General features: G+C 36.0%; 1 protein-coding gene across 1 annotated transcript; it reads right to left on the bottom strand.

The window, feature by feature from the left end:
- Positions 1–292: 292 nt before the first annotated feature.
- LOC149899462 (uncharacterized) lies at positions 293–18,645 on the bottom strand. The gene is made up of 14 exons (XM_090113470.1): positions 18,486–18,645; positions 18,138–18,321; positions 17,558–17,659; positions 16,692–16,777; positions 15,612–15,795; positions 14,201–14,335; positions 13,434–13,522; positions 12,615–12,730; positions 11,038–11,248; positions 6,206–6,344; positions 4,787–4,920; positions 3,706–3,847; positions 2,341–2,555; positions 293–656 (listed from the first exon to the last, which is right to left on the bottom strand). The coding sequence occupies exons 1-14, from the start codon at positions 18,536–18,538 to the stop codon at positions 509–511; spliced, it is 1,938 nt and encodes a 645-aa protein (XP_089969596.1). The 5' UTR covers positions 18,539–18,645; the 3' UTR covers positions 293–508.
- Between the last annotated feature and the right edge of the window lie 491 nt (positions 18,646–19,136).

The following is a 19,136-nucleotide window of genomic DNA, read 5'->3' as shown; positions in this document are numbered from 1 at the left end:
GCGATAATACATAGTGGCCAAGATATCTGATAATGCATAGCAAAAAAAGTGGGAGACGTTGTGAATTAAATAATTGAGAAAAATAAAAGAAATTTCGTTCTAAACTTATGTACTTTATTTCTATAAAATGCTTAATACTAAATTGACAAATATCGTCATACTACTAAAATAACATATTTATCTGAACCAGCAGTTAAAGCTTTATAATTCTCTTCAACGTACTTCTTACAGATTTGAAAAAGAAATACAAATATGAAAAAAACAGTAAAATCTTATTTAACGATACAACACGCGATTTATTGATAGTTAAAGTACCTTAAACAAAATTTTAAAATGCATTTATTATGAGGTATATTTTTCGTAGATTGGCACAAACTAATTAATACATGTTTTCGTTTATTTCTCAATAAGTGTATAAAACAATGTGTTTTTAACTATCCTTTACACGTACAAATAGCAAATTCTAGTCTATTTATCCTCTTATACACATATTTTTGTATGTCTGTCCTCACATCATGTCCAACCTCTTGTTCCAAGCAACTATCGCACTTCGGGCTTGTTCCAATAGTTTATGTTTTGTATCTTCTATCAAACGATTTGCCTCTTGCCTTTGTTCGACGACGTATTCGCGGAGAGTTGATAATCTTGATTGCCAACTGTAATGTAATAATTACAATAAATTTAATTTTAATATGAATAAATTGTAGACTTTTGAGTACAGTAAAAGCTCTTTATTCGCGGGTAATAGGTTCCATAAATGTGCCGCGGATAATGAAACCGTGAATGGTAATTTGTATGGGGTTATATTATAGGGAATACGTTCCGAGGTGACGAAATAAAAAAAGCAAATACCTACATAAAGAAATCATTTTAATTGAAGTTTTTGATCAAACATCATTCATCATTCAAATTAATTAACATTTAATTAGGAGTAATGACTTCCGCCCGCGGCTTCGCCCGCGTTTTCAAAGAAAAACCCGCATAGTTCCCGTTCCCGTGGGATTTCCGGGATAAAACCTATCCTATGTGTTAATCCAAGTTACCCTATATATGTGTGCTAAATTTCATTGTAATCGGTTCAGTAGTATTTGCGTGAAAGAGTAACAAACATCCATACATCCATACAGATACTTACAAACTTTCGCCTTTATAATAGTAGTAGGATTATTTTCAGGTTTAGGCAATGGATTGACACTTTTTACTCGTTTTTTTATTTTCACCGATTCGATCCGCGAATATAGGAATTAGGTCGCATTTTAACAATCCGCGAATTGTGAAAACGCGAATATAGAGCTTTTAATGTACTTTATATTATACATAGGTAGGTAAATGGAATAGAACGTTTTTTTTTATATTTCTGCATTAATTTAAGAAAGAAATTCGATAAATATTAAAGTATTTTCTATCTACATATTACATATTATCCTAATAAAGATCGGGCGTGAAACGAAACACGCTTATTCATATTTTTACACACTAATCTATACTAATATTATAAAGCTGAAGAGTTTTTTTGTTTGTTTGATTGTTTGAACGCGCTAATCTCGGGAACTACTGGTCCGATTTAAAAAATTCTTTCGGTGTTAGATAGCTCATTTATCGAGGAAGGTTATAGGCTATATATCATCACGCTACGACCAACAGGAGCGGAGCCACGGGGGTGAAACCGCGCGGAGCAGCTAGTTCAAAATATGTATAACCTAAAAGTAAACTTTGAGAAACCATTGCGAAATCGGAAATTATTCTTCCTTCACGTACTAACTTTATTTTTGAAGTGAAACTTCTTTCAAGCGCGTTGAGAGTAAAATTTCAAGGTCTCGTCATGACAATACCGTCACGTCATGGAGTAAGGCGACGATTTTGTTATCTTTGAATCTTGACAAAGAAGTTTCACTTCTGAGTTCTGACACGTGCTCGAAACTCTCTTTTTTATTTTTTACTAGCTGTGCCGCGCGGTTTCAACCGCGTGGCTCCACTCCTGTTGGTCTAAGCGTGATAATATATCTAACACCGAAATAATTTTTCAAATCGGACCAATAGTTCCTGAGATTAGCGCGTTCAAACAAACTCTTCAGCTTTATAATATTAAGTATAGATTGAATAAGTTAGGTTAAAATTGATATTTTTGGTTTTATGGCATTCAAATGCTTTATAAATATAAATTTATAAAGAATAGAAAAAATTCGATCACTCAGCGGGACTCGAACCCGCATCCTTTCGCGCCATTCCGGAATGAAGGATGCGGGTTCGAGTCCCGCCTCGTGATCGCATTTTTTTCTATTCTTTATATATTTATAAGTTAGGTTATTAAATTTTCTATACATATATTAACCAACTCACGTCTTATCCTGTGCCTCCCAGAACTGCAGGTCATCTTCCACCTGCTTGTACTGCTGCTGGTGGACCCTCAGATCCTGGATCCTGTTCATCATCAGAACTTCCTCAGCATTCCACTCGGCTGCAGCGGTATTCTCTTGTGCCGTTTCCATTTCTAACGCTTGCTGTTCACGCTCTATGGCCGATTTGAGTTCGGTTAGTTTTGTTCGCGCTTCTTCCTGTAGTAAGACAATAATATTTGAATAATGAGGCTTACGATTTAAACGCTAGTTTGTTAGTTAAAACGGCAGATGTTGTGTGTGATATAAGAACGATTAAATGTTTACTTTACAATCGGTTTTAATTCAGGATCCTTCGCCCATTTTTGCAAGTGATTACTATCAAGGTAATTTTCCGTGAATAGCTTTATTTTGATGAGACACCCAATAATTTTCTATACGAAACTCTCGATTGTGGTAGCTTATAGAGGTAACAAGGATAAAATGTTTTGATTTGATGGTTCTCAAATATTTATAACTAACTGATTTTTTTTTGGTTCAATCTCAAGATAATTTCTTTAAATAAAAGAAGCAATAAATTTAAAAAAGGTATATCACGTTAAACAAAATATTCAACAATAAGTTTAAAAAATTGATTTTTTGCTAGTGTATGCGTAAACGCAACTCGATTATTTTGCCTAAATATAATGTGTGAAATTGCGTGTAAATATATGTGTTTGTGTTTGTCTGCCAAATTATATATTGTCACAAACTGCCCGGCGCTTCACTATACTTCGCTTCACTAAATTGCTGTTTAGCAATAAAGCCGCCAATTGCTTCTGATATCCTTGTATTGTAAAATTAAAAATTTGTGTGCAATAAAGAATATATAACTATAACTATACGCATAAGCAGTGTCAATTCAACCTGTTGGCTACTAGCTACGTGTATATATCCGAATCGGTGGTAAATGTAAAAAATATGTATTGACGTTTCAAAAGTGCTTCTCAAAGAAGTTTAATTGAATAAATATGTATATATAATCTTATATATAAAAATGAATCGCAAAATGTGTTGGTAAGCGCATAACTCGAGAACGGCTGAACCGATTTCGATAATTCTTTTTTTATTATATTCCTTGAAGTACGAGGATGGTTTTTATGTAGAGAAAACGTAAATATGTACCACGGGCGAAGCCGGGGCGGACCGCTAGTGTAATATAATATAATGTTTGAATTTGAGTTTGAATACGTACGTGCATATTCGACATCTGCGTAGTCTGTGGTCCTGCACGCACTCATTACGTTTCGCGGAAATACCGTTTTAGCTCTAACTTGTGTGTCTGTCTGTGTATAGCGTGTGTCTGTATGTATGTTCGTGTGTCACTCACAAGCTGCGCAGCCCGTTTCCTCTGCAGCGCGGTTCTGTCTCTGGCTCTCTCGTTGCGTTTCGCGGAAAGTGCTGAAAGGTGCCGTTTTAGTTCTTCAGTTGCACGAGCTATGTGGACTCCGCATGAGACTTCCATTAACTCCCTGCAAAAGATATTATTATTAACTTTTATCAATTACTTATGATTATTTTTGAGCGCGTTTATAGTAGGTACGTCATTGGACGACGCCTGCGTCCATCGACGAAGACCCGGCAGACGCAGGCGTCTTTACGTCCAGCAACAGGACTGAAATATTACACGGATTGAGGGATAATCGCAGGGGGAGGGTTTACGTAGAAACGCACATATTGTAGCTATGCTCACTGCAAGTAAACCGGCCCCCCCTGCGAGATAAGGAGGATAGCCTGGCAATAGGGCGGCGTGATCTTCTGATACCGACGTCTATTGCCACCTTACGGGCTGGGGTGAGCCGCCAAGTCGCGACTAGCTCCACGTACGCGGCGGGGGTATAAGGTCTGGCTGTTAAGTGTTAACCCCTGCCGACGAAGGTGAGGCCACAGTTGGGTTTTAGTGGGTGTGGCTTCATGCGAGTCCCACATAACCCTCTCACGCAGAAAAACAGCAGAGGGGGATGCGTAAATGCCTTTCCCAACGTTAAAAAAAAGGTACGTCATAGGAATAAGAACAATCATATATTATGCTTTAATAGGTAAATGAATAATTAAAATCCGCGATGTTTTTCGCCTTGCCGTGACGAAAGTATCATATAATTAACGAAGCATAAAAAATGTATAAATATCCAGCTCTAAGGGCCACTAAATGTATGAGCTCCTGGTAGCTAGAGTACACAAAAAATATATGAGATGAGACAAGAATAGAATACGGTTAATGGCAACAATATCTATAATATATTGTTCGAACCATCGTTCGTAATTATTAATATAATTTTTTATTTCTGAAGTTCGTGTTAACTTTAACAAAATAACAATAAAAATATATACCAAATGAACTGAGGACGTCCTCCTTTTATTAAGTCGGTTTATACAGTAAATTGATACTCAATATTACTTAAAGCACTCACTTTTCATCCACAACAAGGCTACCAATCTGCGGGCAGTCCGGAGCCAAATGTATAAGCATCTCTTTATATTGCATACAACTGTCTAGAGTTTTCTTCTGCCAGACAGCTAACTCGTTCTCTTTGGCTATTATCGTCTGAAAGCAAATATCTAATATAATATATAGATCTCGTGTCACAATGTTTGTCCTCAATGGACTCCTAAACCACTTAGGGCCGATTTTTCAATGCTTGGATAAAACTTATCCGTCTAATAAAGTATTACACGATAATATTAAAATGTCACGTAAACTGTCAAATACGGGCAATTAGAATACGTTTTTAAAATGGTAGTTTTATACATTATTCGACGAATAAGTTTTAACCAAGGATTGAAAAATCAGCCCTTAACCGATTATAATAAAATTCGCACACCATGTGCAGTTCGATCCAACTTGAGAGATAGGAAAGTTTAAACATGTAGGTACCACGGGCGAAGCCGGGGCGGACCGCTAGTATCTAATATAATTAAAAATGTTTAGCTTAAATGATTTACTACTATTATACAGGGTGTCCCACAGCCCACTATTGGTATACTAAGCGCGAAGGGACTTGTAGTTTTGCATACACTGATCACGTAAAAAATATTTAAACAACAAAATTACGTCAAAAATTTTTTGCTAAATTTTTCCTGAAAATCCATGTTTTCTTCTCTAGCTTCGCGCAGCCGGCATATACCGCTTCTCTAATGTGAGCATTTTGTCTATGAAAACATAATCTTATACGATAGCTCAATTGCTGGTTGGGCGGGTTGCTTTTTATGGGTGTACACATAGTTTTAAGAATTCATCTATTTGAAAAAAAAATCCGTCAGGAATTTTATAAGTATTCTTTCAAAACTCTCCTTTGAGCTTAGTATACCAACAGTGGGACACCCTGTATTTTAAACGTCATAGGTGAGATTAAAGCCCAAAGACTCCGATGGCTCGGCCATGTGGAAAGAATGGGGGAAGATCGAGCAGCGAAACGAGCGTACCTGGGACAGCCATCTGGACGCCGCGGCCGTCCGGTTGGACGCCCCAGGTACCGCTGGAAAGACGAAATTGCCAAAGACCTGCGCAGCCTCCAGATTGAAAACTGGCAAGAGATGGCGCAGGATAGAGTCAAATGGAGGCTCTTATTGTCGGAGGCCAAGACTCACTTTGGGTCCCTGCGCCACTCTAGTAAGTAAGTATAAGTTATAACTTATATGCCGGCGTAATAAAAAAAAATCTCATGGGATTTGATCGCTCGTGGTAAAAAGTAGTCTCACTAGACTACTATATCTGGAGACAAAAATCTGTGTTCGTGTATCACAGAAACAAACACAAATATAAAACTATTATATTTGTGTATGTGTTTGTTTGAGTGAGCGAGTGGGTGAGTGAGCTCGTGAGGTGTCACCTTGGCCACGTTGTCGGCCAGGGCCCGCTTGGAGTCGTGCACCCGCAGCGAGTAGTCCACCTGGTCCAGCAGCCGCAGCCGCTCCTCCACTGACAGCGTCTGATTCTCTAGTTTCGCACGGAGTCCCTCGAGCTCCAATCTGCGATAATATATGTTTAAATTAATTTTAACAACAATTTTTGTACAGATTTTTTTTAATACGGAGTAAATAACTAACAATAACGCTTCTATACACAACTATACACAGTATAACCCGCACTCGTACACAACTGCACACAGTATTAAGAGCTTATTTGTCCATAAAAGGCCGGCAAAGCACCTGTAACACTTCCAGTGTTACAAGTGTTTATGGGCGGTGGTGACCACTTAACATCAGGTGGCCCACCTGCCCCTTTGCTTGCTCTGTCATAAAAAAAAAAGTATAACCTGCACTCGTACACAACTGCACACAATCACTTTACACGGTTGATATACGCGAGCAGCACACAGAACATATCCTTCATACACTACTTCATACTACTTCATACTTCATACTTCCTGGTTTAACACAAGAACAAAATAGATTAATTCATTATATGAATTTAAAATTGTATAACCTAACAAATCATCATCGTGATGCATTTATTTACTTTGACATTAACTCATGTATTAAATCTTTTACTTTGACAAAGAATACAGTGTATCTGCCATATAGATATAAGCGTGAACTTGCTATGTTAATAGCATATAATATTAACCAGTCTGGTACATGTTCGGTATCAGACCATCAATCTACTATAATTTTATGTAGTAGTAATTTTATACATCAACCTAGATTAAGTGTAGACAGACAATCTAGCCCTAAGCTAGATTTAAACTAGTATATAAGACAACAGCTAAGCAGTCTTTTTCCATTGTGCATCAAAATATTCAAGGCTTGGCTAGCAAATTGTTAGAAATAGAATTGTTTCTGAATGATAACAATATTAAAATATTTTGTGTAACAGAACATTGGCTTAAACAATGTCAGTCGTTAGTAAATATTGAAAATTACAAATTAAAAAGTATATACTTTAGGACACAGGCTATTCACGGAGGTTCTGTTATTTTTGTACATGATAGTGTAAAATGTAAAGAACGAACTGACATTGTTAGTCTTTCTGTAGAACGGACCATTGAACTGTCCTGTGTGGAGCTGGAGCGTTATATTATTGTTTGCGTTTATAGACCCCCTTCCAGTGACTATAATATGTTTGAGACAGTCATGGAAGAAATATTAAAGCGTCTAGGCAGGAGTAAAAAAAAAGTTATAGTATGTGGTGATTTTAATATTGATTTACTCTTACAAACACAAACGGCTACACGAATTGTTAATCTATTTCAGTCATTTAATCTATATAAACTTTTTAACGAACCCACACGAATAACAACTACTTCTGCAACCTGTATTGATAATATATACTGTGACTGCATCTGTTTAGAGAAAAATATTCTCAATACATTGACTTCGGATCACTGTGGCCAGAAAGTAGTTTTTGAATGGGATTGCATACCTACATTTAAAAGGATTAATGTTAGGCCTATAACTAAAAAAGGCATTAATAAGTTTAGGAATAATATTAATAAAAACCTGCCCGTACTAAATGATCAATCCTTTCCTAATAGTCCTTGTGAAATGTTTAATAATCTTTTTAATTTAGTACATAATGAATTTGAAAAAATATTTAAAGTTAAATCTTTAAATATTACCAAGGATTTACCATTTAGTAAATGGGCGACAGCTAGTATACATAGGTGCAGGAACATTCTTTATGAATTATATGGTATGAAGCAATATAATAAAGACCCATCTTTTCTTAGTTATGTTAGAAATTACTCAAAAATTTTTAAAAAAGTTTGTTTTACTGCAAAGCGATTATATATCAAAGAAAAAATACGCGACTCTGATAATAAAGTTAAAACAGTTTGGTCAATTATTAATGGTGAAATGGGTAAAAGCAAATCAAGTAATACCATAAAACTTGTAAATAATGACAGGGTTATTGACAAAAGTGCTGATGTTGCTCTTGCTTTTGAAGAATTCTTCAGTAGTGTCCCTGCTACTATTACTAATAGTTTAAATTCGTCTTCAGCACTTGCAGAAACCTTTTTGAGGGACCATGTTGCGGGGTGTAGTACATTATTTGAATTACGACACGTAACTGCTAGTGATATTGTTACTGCCTTTAAGACGCTTAATCTAAAAAATACTTGTGATCTTTGGGGAATGTCCGTAAATCTAGTTAATAATAATATAATAGAAAATATTGCGAAAAATTTAGCTTTCATATTTAATAAGTGTTGTGACTATGGTACATTTCCTAATTTACTAAAGCTTAGTAAAGTTATACCTCTATTTAAGAAGGGCGATCAAGAAGACTGTAACAATTATAGACCTATCTCTATTTTACCAACATTAAGTAAGGTATTCGAGAAGTTAATTTTAAACCAATTGAGTAGTCATTTTGCATCTAATAATTTACTGCACACCAAACAGTTTGGTTTCACAAAGGGGCGCTCAACCACAGATGCTGGAGTTGCACTTCTAACACATATATATAAAGCATGGGAAAACTCAAAAAATGCTCTGGGGATTTTTTGTGACCTCTCCAAGGCATTTGACTGCGTTGAACATTGTACTTTGTTACGTAAACTTAATCACTATGGAATTAAAGGAAAAGCCCAGAACCTCATAGCGTCATACCTGCATGATAGGATACAGACTGTAGTTGTTAATGGAGAACGTTCTAGCGGTGCGTCAATTAACATTGGTGTTCCACAGGGGTCAATTTTAGGTCCCTTCTTGTTCTTGGTATATATCAATGATCTTCCCTTTTATTTGCAGGATAGGTGTGAAATAGTTCTGTTTGCAGATGATACCTCATTAATTTTTAATGTGGATAGGCATAACCCAAATGTTGACGAAGTGAACAGTGCTCTTTTACACATATCTAAATGGTTTACTGCCAATAATTTATTATTAAATGCCAAAAAAACCACTTGTGTTGAATTTTTACTTCCTAATGTAAAAAAGTTGAACAGAGATATTACCTTGAACGGGGAGGTATTGCATCCTACTGAGTCTACTGTATTTCTAGGGTTAACATTGGACGAGAAACTACAGTGGGGAGCCCATGTCAACACCGCTGCAGGTAAGCTCAGTTCAGCTGCATATGCAGTCCGAAAAATAAGGCATCTCACCGATGAAGATACAGCTAGATTGGTTTATTTCAGCTACTTTCATAGCATTATGTCCTATGGAATTCTACTGTGGGGCAAGGCTGCAGATATAGAAACTATATTTATCTTACAGAAAAGAGCCATTCGCTCTATATATAATTTACGTGCTCGGGACTCACTAAGAGATCATTTTAAGAATACTGGTATCCTTACTGTACCATCACAGTATATATTTAATAATATTTTGCATGTACACAAAAGCTCCGACATACACACAAGAGTAGGAGATAGACACGATTATGGCACAAGGAACAGGAATAGAATTGAAATGCCATTTTTCCGATTAGCTAAAGTTAAAAATTCATTTATGGGTCAAGGTATACGCTTATATAATAAAATTCCTCACAATATTAAAGAGTTTAGTAGTTCTAAATTTAAAACTTATATAAAAAATGTACTAGTTCAGAGAGCGTACTACAGTATTCAGGAATATATGGACGATAAAGACCCATGGAGGGTTGTCGCGTAAAAACCACAGGACAGTTCTTTGGCATATTATGATATATTATTATGTAGTTAGATATAAGTTACATATTATGTAATATTGACATGATTTAAAAGAGCAACTATGGAGTTTCTTGCCGATTCTTCTCCATAGATACTGCTTTCCGAATCGGTGGTAAATGTTAAAAATACTTATGTAATGACGATTCGAAAGTGCTACTAAATAGTAGTCTAATTGAATAAATGAATGTTTGAGTTACACAGCAACCACATTTTATCAAAATCTGCACACACTTACGTGGATCTATTAACATTCGAACTTAATCGCAGCAAGGTGAATGTAAATTTAGTGTGTGTATGGCAGCGAGTGAGTGAGTGGGATTAGTGAGTGTGTATTTGAACACATTTACTTGGCAATTTCTAGATCTGCACTAAATCTATCATCAATGAATCGTGGTTAACCGCGCTTCGTCTTACAGCAACCACATCGAGGAAGACTATATAGTACATATCATTACGCTTAAACCGATAGGAGCTGAGCAATGCGGATAAAAGTGCTAGGCACAGTAAGTATATTATACTAACTTGGCCTTCTCTATATCCGCGACCAGCACCCGCAACAACTTATTGAGCTGCGGCGTGCGGGCTTGCTGTGCAGCCCGCTCACTGGCAAGCTGTCTAAACTTCACCACACACTCAACACACAAAACACTCACAGCGAGTGACAATGAGTGAGCTAGTGAATTTCACTTCATACTCACCGGTAGCACGCTGTCCCTGCTTTACAACATCTCAGTCATGACCATCACTAGTAGACCAATCAGATCTTATGTCCGCATCCATACTATACTATAATATACTATAATATATACTATAATCCATACTTATATTATAAATGCGAAAGTAACTCTGTCTGTCTGTCTGTTACTCAATCACGTCTATACCACTGAACCAATTTTCATGAAATTTGGTATGGAGATATTTTGATACCCAAGAAAGGACATAGGCTACTTTTTATCCTGGGAAAACGACGCAATCCCGGAAATCCCACGGGAATGGGGACTATGCGGGTTTTTCTTTGACTGCGCGGGCGAAACCGCGGGCGGAAACCTAGTATACAATATACTCACTTGGCCCGCTCAATATCGGCGAGCAGCCCCGTGCACAGGTCCCGCAGCTGCGGCGCGCGGGCCAGCAGCGCCGCCCGCTCGGCGCCGAGCTGCCTCCGGCCGGCCCGCGCGCTGCGCACAGCTCCGCCCAGCTCGGTGCTCAGTGTGCGCACGCGCTGTTCTTCCGCACGGGCCGATTGTTCTTCCTCGTCGTCGAGGACTTCCTCGTATTCTGGAGATAACAAATTGGTTGTTTGTAAAGTAGGTTTACGATCGAGATGTTTACGTCTTATTGGCGGCAGCGCTCGAGATGAGACGGGAGATCGGTCCGTCTCTCTCTCGTTATACCTGCGATCGCGCTCGTGAGGTTTTGGTGTGACACAAGTTTCGGAACATGTCACCCGACTAAAACGATTTTAAAAACGTTATCACGTTAAAAATAACACTCATAAATGTAATCCTTCTAAATTTTCGGGTTGTCTGGCAGAAATCGCTTACAGCGATAAGACCGCCCTCTGTACATGTTGTTACTTGTATGGCTCTTAGTTTATAATCCTGTATTAAGTGTGCAATAAAGTATTTTTCATTCATTCATTCATTCATTCAACACTCACGTAAAGCGATTTCCACATGTTGTGCATACATCTATACTAATATATATTATAAAGCTGAAGAGTTTGTTTGTTTGAACGCGCTAATCTCGGGAACTACTGGTCCGATTTGAAAATGTTTTCGTTAGATAGCTCATTTATCGAGGAAGGCTATAGGCTATATATCATCACGCTACAACCAACAGGAGTGGAGCCACGAAGGTGAAACCGCGCGGAGCAGCTAGTTAAAAAAATATACACCGGCCTCCACCATTTTTGGGAGTCGGTTAAAAAATTCAAAATTCAAATTAATATTATTGGTAAGGCTTATATCGTAAGGCACAACAACAACTATTCATTAATACAATTTTTTTTTAACGCTGTATTTAGCTTCACTTGTATGTTTGTATGTTGACACGCTATAAACAGACAGATTTAATTCAAACTACGTGCACTTATCGAGGACCAATCCTAAGAGAACGATGACACTTTTCAGTTTTCCTACTTTTATTTTTTTATCGATTTTGTTTTTTAATTATCATTTTTTGACGTGAGAACGTCTTATAATTCGATAGAGCCGATTGCACGCACGAAAAAACATGACTCATGCGGCGTTACTTCGCTCTGAGTCGTTCCATGTAAGGCACGTAAGGCTTGAAGTGCAAGCGAGAGCGCGGAACGAGCGACAAAGAAACACAATCGGACGTTGTCACGTTCAACTATCGTCAGTAAACCGACTTTACAGACAACCAATTTTTATATTGAAACTAGCGGTCCGCCCCGGCTTTGCCCGTGGTACATATTTATGTTTTCTCTACATAAGAACCATCCTGATACTTCAAGGAATATAATAAAAAAAGAATTATCGAAATCGGTCCACCCGTTCTCGAGTTATGCGCTTACCAACACATTTTGCGATTCATTTTTATATTATAGATGAAACTACTACTTGTAGTAGTAAGAAATAAATTTCATAAAAATAATACGATATGTACTAGAATTACTCACTCTTTATAACCATTTGTAGTTCAGCAATCTTTTCTTCATCATTACCGAGGTACTTTTGTAAATTTTGAAGATATTCCTCATCCAAGTCTTCAAATTCATGCCCTGGCATTTGGAAACTGAGAAAATAGTTTAAATATTAATTTTAGAGCAATTTTTTCTTTTGCAAATGCAAGGAAATTATTTTTGTGAAACAAAATTTTTGTGTGATTTTTAGACATAACTTTAAAAGTAAAACAAACAAAACATCTTGAGGTCAATATTTTTTATTGCATACTTTATTTTTTTTATTTTAGGGCTGATTTTTCAATCCTTGGTTAAAATATATCCCTCTAATAAAGTATTACACGAACATATTAAAATGTCACCTGTAAACTGTCAAATACGGGCAATTAGAATACATTTTTGAAATGGTAGTTTAATATGTGTTTTGATGAATAAGTTTTGACCAACGATTGAAAAATCAGCCCTAAATTTACAAATTTCCCGATATATTTATTTATTTAAACAATTAGATGACAGAGATCCATTAATGTAGTACATGACTTATAAGCAAGTTATTGTAGTAAACATACCTATAACATAGTTTAGAAATTTGTCTCTTGTAGTTTTTATACCATTTCCCTTTTTAAATTACCTATAATCTATTTGTTAGTATATTGATAACTCTTTATTTATGTGTAAGCGATTGTAATATTTTATAGTCAACACATGTTATTGCAATAACCATTAGTCATTAAGGTTTAAAGTGAAATAAGTATTGTACCTATATTATTGTTATATGTGTTTGTGTTGCAAATAAAATAAAATAAAATAAAATACCGAAGCCAGCACTTGGTGAAATAATCTCGACGCATACAAGACAGCTCATCTTTTTCAACAAACAGCCAGTCATTGGAAACTGGCCTTTCCTGAAAGTGAACAAATAAATCAAATATAATATTCATTTAAGGGCCGATTTTTCAATGCTTGGACAAAACTTATTCATCGAATAATGTATAAAACTACCATTTTAAAAACGTATTCTAATTGCCCGTATTTGACAGTTTACGTGACATTTTAATATTATCGTGTAATACTTTATTGGACGGATAAGTTTTATCCAAGCATTGAAACATCGGCCCTAAATAGGAATTTAGAATTCATGTTAACAGTACATTATTTAAATAGAAAAATTTAAGTTCTTCATAATATTATTTGAATGATACATTTTGATATCCACTTTATTAATGGATTCTCTTTTCTTTCTAATAATTTTTCTTTCTTATTTGTGATTTTTTTATGTAGAATGTAGCAACTACATATTTGCACATATCAGCTGGCAAATTAAATGAAAGCAGTTTTGCGTTCATATTATATGGATGAAGAAAATGATCTTTATAACAGACTATCTGCGTTCCGCGGTTTCACCCGCGTTGCTCTGCTCCTGTTAGTCTTAGCGTGATGATATATAGCCTATAGCCTTCCTCGATAAATGGGCTATCTAACACCGAAAGAATTTTTCAAATCGGACCATTCGTTCCCAATATTAGCGCGTTCAAACAAACTCTTCAGCTTTATAATATTAGTATAGATAAACCAATACTTACTATATGCGTAACCAAATCGAGTAAATACGATATAAGTGCGAGCGCATGTGGGAACGCATGCAGCGTGTTGACTGTACGGAGCCACGACTTGGATACTGTGCCCGGATAGAGCAGCCGTTTGGCGAGGTGCGGTAACTGCAATGTTTGTTTGTTTGTTAATAAATAAATAAATAAATAAAAAGACGGGTTGCACTCCGGGAGTGCCGGCAGAAGTGAAAAATTGATTATTAACGTTGAGCATCTTTCATATTTTGGAATGGTATCCGTCTTACGCTTTTTCGATCAGGTCACGTGTCCTGACGCGAGTTTAAGATTTTATACCCATTACAGAAAAAGTGATCCACGCCGCTAAAGAAGTTTTCACTTCAATAAATAAAGCTTTATTTGTTCCATAAGAATATACAATTTTGGTTACAATTACAGTTTGAGTACATTGTAGAACAATTTAGATACTAATCTAGTTTATATAATTTAGTAAAGTTACTGACCAATTCAGCCACTCGTGACCCGCCAGAGCAATCGAATTTATTCTATTCTTTCAGTTTTATGTGTCTAAGGGACACACCGCGCGCCATCTATTGAGATGATTAATAACTATCTCAACCAATATGAAACTCTTTTCTGTGAATACAATATTGTAACGATGGAACATGACCTTTTTTGTTGCACGAGTCCCGCCTCGTGATCGAATTTTTTCTATTCTTTATAAATTGATACTTATGAAAAATTTGAATGCCATAAAACTAAAAATATCAATTTCAATAAATAGGATTTCTTAACAAAACTTCTTTTAAAGGAATTAATACTTAAATTGATAAGAATACAAACAACATTTTACTTTGTGATTCTGCTGGCATTGTTCACAGCGAAGTCCCATGTCCCCAAGTGGGGACAGGGGCATTATATGTACATCGTTTCACTGATCGATTTTCTTTAGGGACAAGTAGGTAATCTGCCGTCTCGCGTCTGTGTCCTACTAGACCTAGACATTTTTTTTTCTTGGTCTCCACCGGGAATCGAACCCAGGACCCCTCGGTGCTACGCTCACGCGTCAACCACTATGCTAAGGAGGGGGTCAGTTAATTGTTTGTTAATAGGTTTTTATTTATAGTTAAAAATAAAATAAGCCTTTATTACTGTAAAAACTATGAACTACAAAATAGTCTTAGTCTTAGGCTGCAGTTACCATGGCAACCGTTACCATGGCGACAGTCGTTACCAAGAAGCTTATATCCAATACACTGGAGATTGCACTATGACCATTAACTTGTAACAAGAAAATATGACGTTGAATGACGCCTGTATGTTTTTTTATCCCTTTCGATTCACACCAACTTGCCAAGTTCTTGTTACAAGTTAATGGTCATAGTGCAATCTCCATTGTATTAGATATAAGCTTCTTGGTCGTTACCTTAGCAACGTAGTTATCATTGTTCAGCGCATCTTTGAACACTGGCGCCAACAACGTGCGCACAATGTCCACAAACCGAGCAATTGTGAGCGGCCGAATAAGTGCCCCGGGTTCACCGCGAGCTCCTAGAGCTTCAGCCACTCGAGCGTTTTCAACTCGCTGCCAGGCTATGTTTGATATTGGCCTGGAAATGTATTAAAAAAGACGGGTTGCACTCCGGGAGTGCCGGCAGAAGTGAAAACTTGATTATTAACGTTGAGCATGTTTGATACTTTGGAATGGTATCCGTCTTACGCTTTTTCGATCAGGTCACGTGTCCTGACGCGAGTTTAAGATTTTATACCCATTACAGAAAAAGTGCTCAACGCCGCTAAAGAAGTTTTCACTTCAATATTATGAGTTCATTTCCACTTTCAATTAACGACTGAAAAGTGCTAATATTGATTTTGAGTTATATTAGTAAGCGAAATAAGGACACTGGCTTTAATTCTGCAAGCGCCAAATATACTGACCCAAATATCTGCTCATAGTCAACAAATGATCACAGATCACAGAAACAATAGCCAACGGTTTTAAAAATTTTAATCATCAATCAAATCAAATCAAATATATCAAATATCAAATCAAATCAAATCAATCAATCAAATATCAATATCAAATATATTATAAAGGCGAAAGTTTGTAAGGATGTATGGATGTATGGATGTATGGATGTTTGTTACTCTTTCACGTAAAAACTGCTAAACCGATTACAATGAAATTTAGCACACATATAGAGGGTAACTTGGATTAACACATAGAATAGGTTTTATCCCGGAAATCCCACGGGAACGGGAAATATGCGGGTTTTACTTTGAAAACGCGGGCGAAGCCGCGGGCGGAAATCTAGTTAATCATTATAAACATGCTATAACTACTCACACTGAATGTTGTTAATTCAAAATATTCATTAGCCAGTTAATGATTTTTGTAATAATTTATTTATGATATTTTAATTGATTGTATATTATCTGTTATAAAATACTTTAGAATGCAAATATAATGGCAATACATAAAATACATGTAAAATAATCCTCATACCTCTGATCTTTAATAGTAACAAACGCAACAGCCCTCTCTAAAGATGCCTGCCAACTTCTATTTGCTCTTTCTTGAGATGGTGTTCTCTAAAAAGAAAAATTAAATATAAATAGTTTAGATGCACAATAAATAATACAATAAAAGTGAAGTCCCATGTCCCCTAGTGGGGTAAGGGGCAGATGCATTATACATCTGTTTCACTGATCGATTTTCTTTAGAGACAAGTAGGTGATCAGCCTTCTGTGTCCTGCCAGACCGAGACATTTTTTTATTTTTCTTCGTCTCCACCGAGAATCAAACCCAGGACTCCTCGGCCTACGCTCATGCGTCAACTACTGTACCAAGGAGGTAGTCAAAAATAATACAATGGTTATATGAAAATTAATAGAATCTTTGATAATTCGTCTGGTATTATATCTATTGGCCCTCTTCATAATGGGCGTTGACTCAACAAATGTTTGCCGCTATTATGGATATACATCTATTATGATGGCCAATCATAGACATATGGGTCATCTACACTTTCGTGATTGTCTCTACTCGCCCAATGCTGCCCATTATGAAGATGGCCCATATGATAATTTTCAATTCATATATGTAGATTTTATGAAAAAAAAAGACGTGTGTCACTTGGGGACTGCCGTGGTAAAGCTATTGCATAGCATGCCTTCAAGCCACACCTCTGCGCCCGTACCTGTGGGGAGCGTGAGGTTTTTCGTTACGTAATTTCTGGATTCGGTCCCCGCGCTCAAGGCCCGCGATAGAAGCTATGCAATAGCTTAAAAATAATAAAAAACAAAATAATTAAGATTAATTATTGTTAGTACTAATATGTTATATACAATTTAAATAATAATACAACATACCACAGGTGTAATAGTTGGTTGTCTACTGTAATGGCTTCCACGTTTAGGTGTCACCGCTAGCTGATCATAATATCTCCCTTCACCAGTTTGTGAACGAGATCTCTGAAATAATATAGTTTTATTTCAACTTGCATTTAATAATTACTGTTTTATTATATGTATAGATTATTTATTTTTAGTTAAATACATAAACTACTAATGTATGATTTGCTATTGAATTTAGCAAATTTTTTGAAGTGAAAACTTCTTTAGCGGCGTTGGTTATAAAATCTGATCGAAAAAGCGTAAGATGGATGGATATCGAACATGCTCAACGTTATTAATCAAGTTTTCATTTCTGCCGGCACTCCCGGAGTGCAGCCAATCTTTTTTTTTACTCAGCGAAGCGCTTCACCACTATCACCCCTGATGTTAAGCTAAGATGGTAAGCACTTGTCTCAAAGTTACCTATATTCACTCTATGCTTGAAGGCAAAATATGTTTTGGATTATGTTTTAATGGAATATTCTAAAATGCAGTTACATTCAGAAGTAATAACAATATAAAGAGTGAAATAAATATCGTTCCTATATTAACTTACCCGATTCAACGGCAATTTAGAAGCAGAAGCCTCTCTACCATAATGCGAACCAAAAGTACCACGGCCAGGTTCTGCACTGCTAGAACGGTGGCCAGTGGCTGAAGGCCGCCGAGATTCAGTCGACATACGATCCGTGGAGCTCCCTTGACGAAGTTTTGGTAGCAATGATGGTTTACCTTCAAGTCTAAAATCGTGGAATTCCAATTTTTATTATCATATTTTTCACGTTTTATAATACGTATATTAGACTAATATATATATTTAATATACTTATTTCGTAAATATCTTTGAATTGCGCACGAATTGGTGATACTCCAGTATCGGATATTAAAATTATATCTATCTTACCTTGATTTTTGCATTTTCATTGCAGATGACTGGCTAGGAACGTATCTATTCATTTTGGCTGTTTTACAAATCCAATACGAAAATATATAATAAACATATAAAACAATGCGGATATTAAAAGGTTCTCAAAATTATTGGTAAATATTTGAAACAATTTGAAATCAAAATAACGACACATCACACAACGGTGTTGACAACGGTTGACAATTGAGAAGTCAGTTTTTTACTGAGGTTTTTTACTAAGTTTAGTTCATTCTCCCTCTACGGTTTTTTATGAAACCAAGTATGAAACTCAATGACGGCAGACATGTCTTTTTGACGAATATCGTAAAAATGTGGTAAAAACACAGGGTAAAAATGATTTTTTATTTATGTAATATAAATAGGTTTTAATAAAATAGAAATATTTTAATGAAACAAACATTACATTAAATCAAGTTGAAATGTACAACATTACAAAATATTTTTCAGTTCTTCTTACTCAACACGTCATTATCGATAATTTTTTGAGTTTCAGAAACAATTTGTGGAAATAATGGATCCAATAGGCATAACTTGACAAAATTGCTGTAGGAAGCAGGCAGGGATAAATTAAGACTTTCTGTAATATTAAACCTTGCATTAAGAATAAAGAAATCAAATGAAATATTA

This window comes from Colias eurytheme, chromosome 20, assembly GCF_061535395.1.
Source record: "Colias eurytheme isolate Ceu_HAF_F1 chromosome 20, ilColEury1 Martin Lab GWU primary, whole genome shotgun sequence".
NCBI lineage: Eukaryota > Metazoa > Arthropoda > Insecta > Lepidoptera > Pieridae > Colias > Colias eurytheme.
This window is presented reverse-complemented; position numbering and strand designations above follow the sequence as displayed.

Bases quoted from the DNA above. Each gene is read 5' to 3' on its own strand.
- LOC149899462 (XM_090113470.1), bottom strand. From the start codon at position 18,538: ATGAATAGATACGTTCCTAGCCAGTCATCTGCAATGAAAATGCAAAAA. The intron at 16,778-17,557 runs GTATGTTGTATT...TTTTCTTTTTAG, and splicing joins AACCAACTATTACACCTGTG to AGAACACCATCTCAAGAAAG. The intron at 11,249-12,614 runs GTGAGTAATTCT...TGTTATCTCCAG, and splicing joins ACTACAAATGGTTATAAAGA to AATACGAGGAAGTCCTCGAC.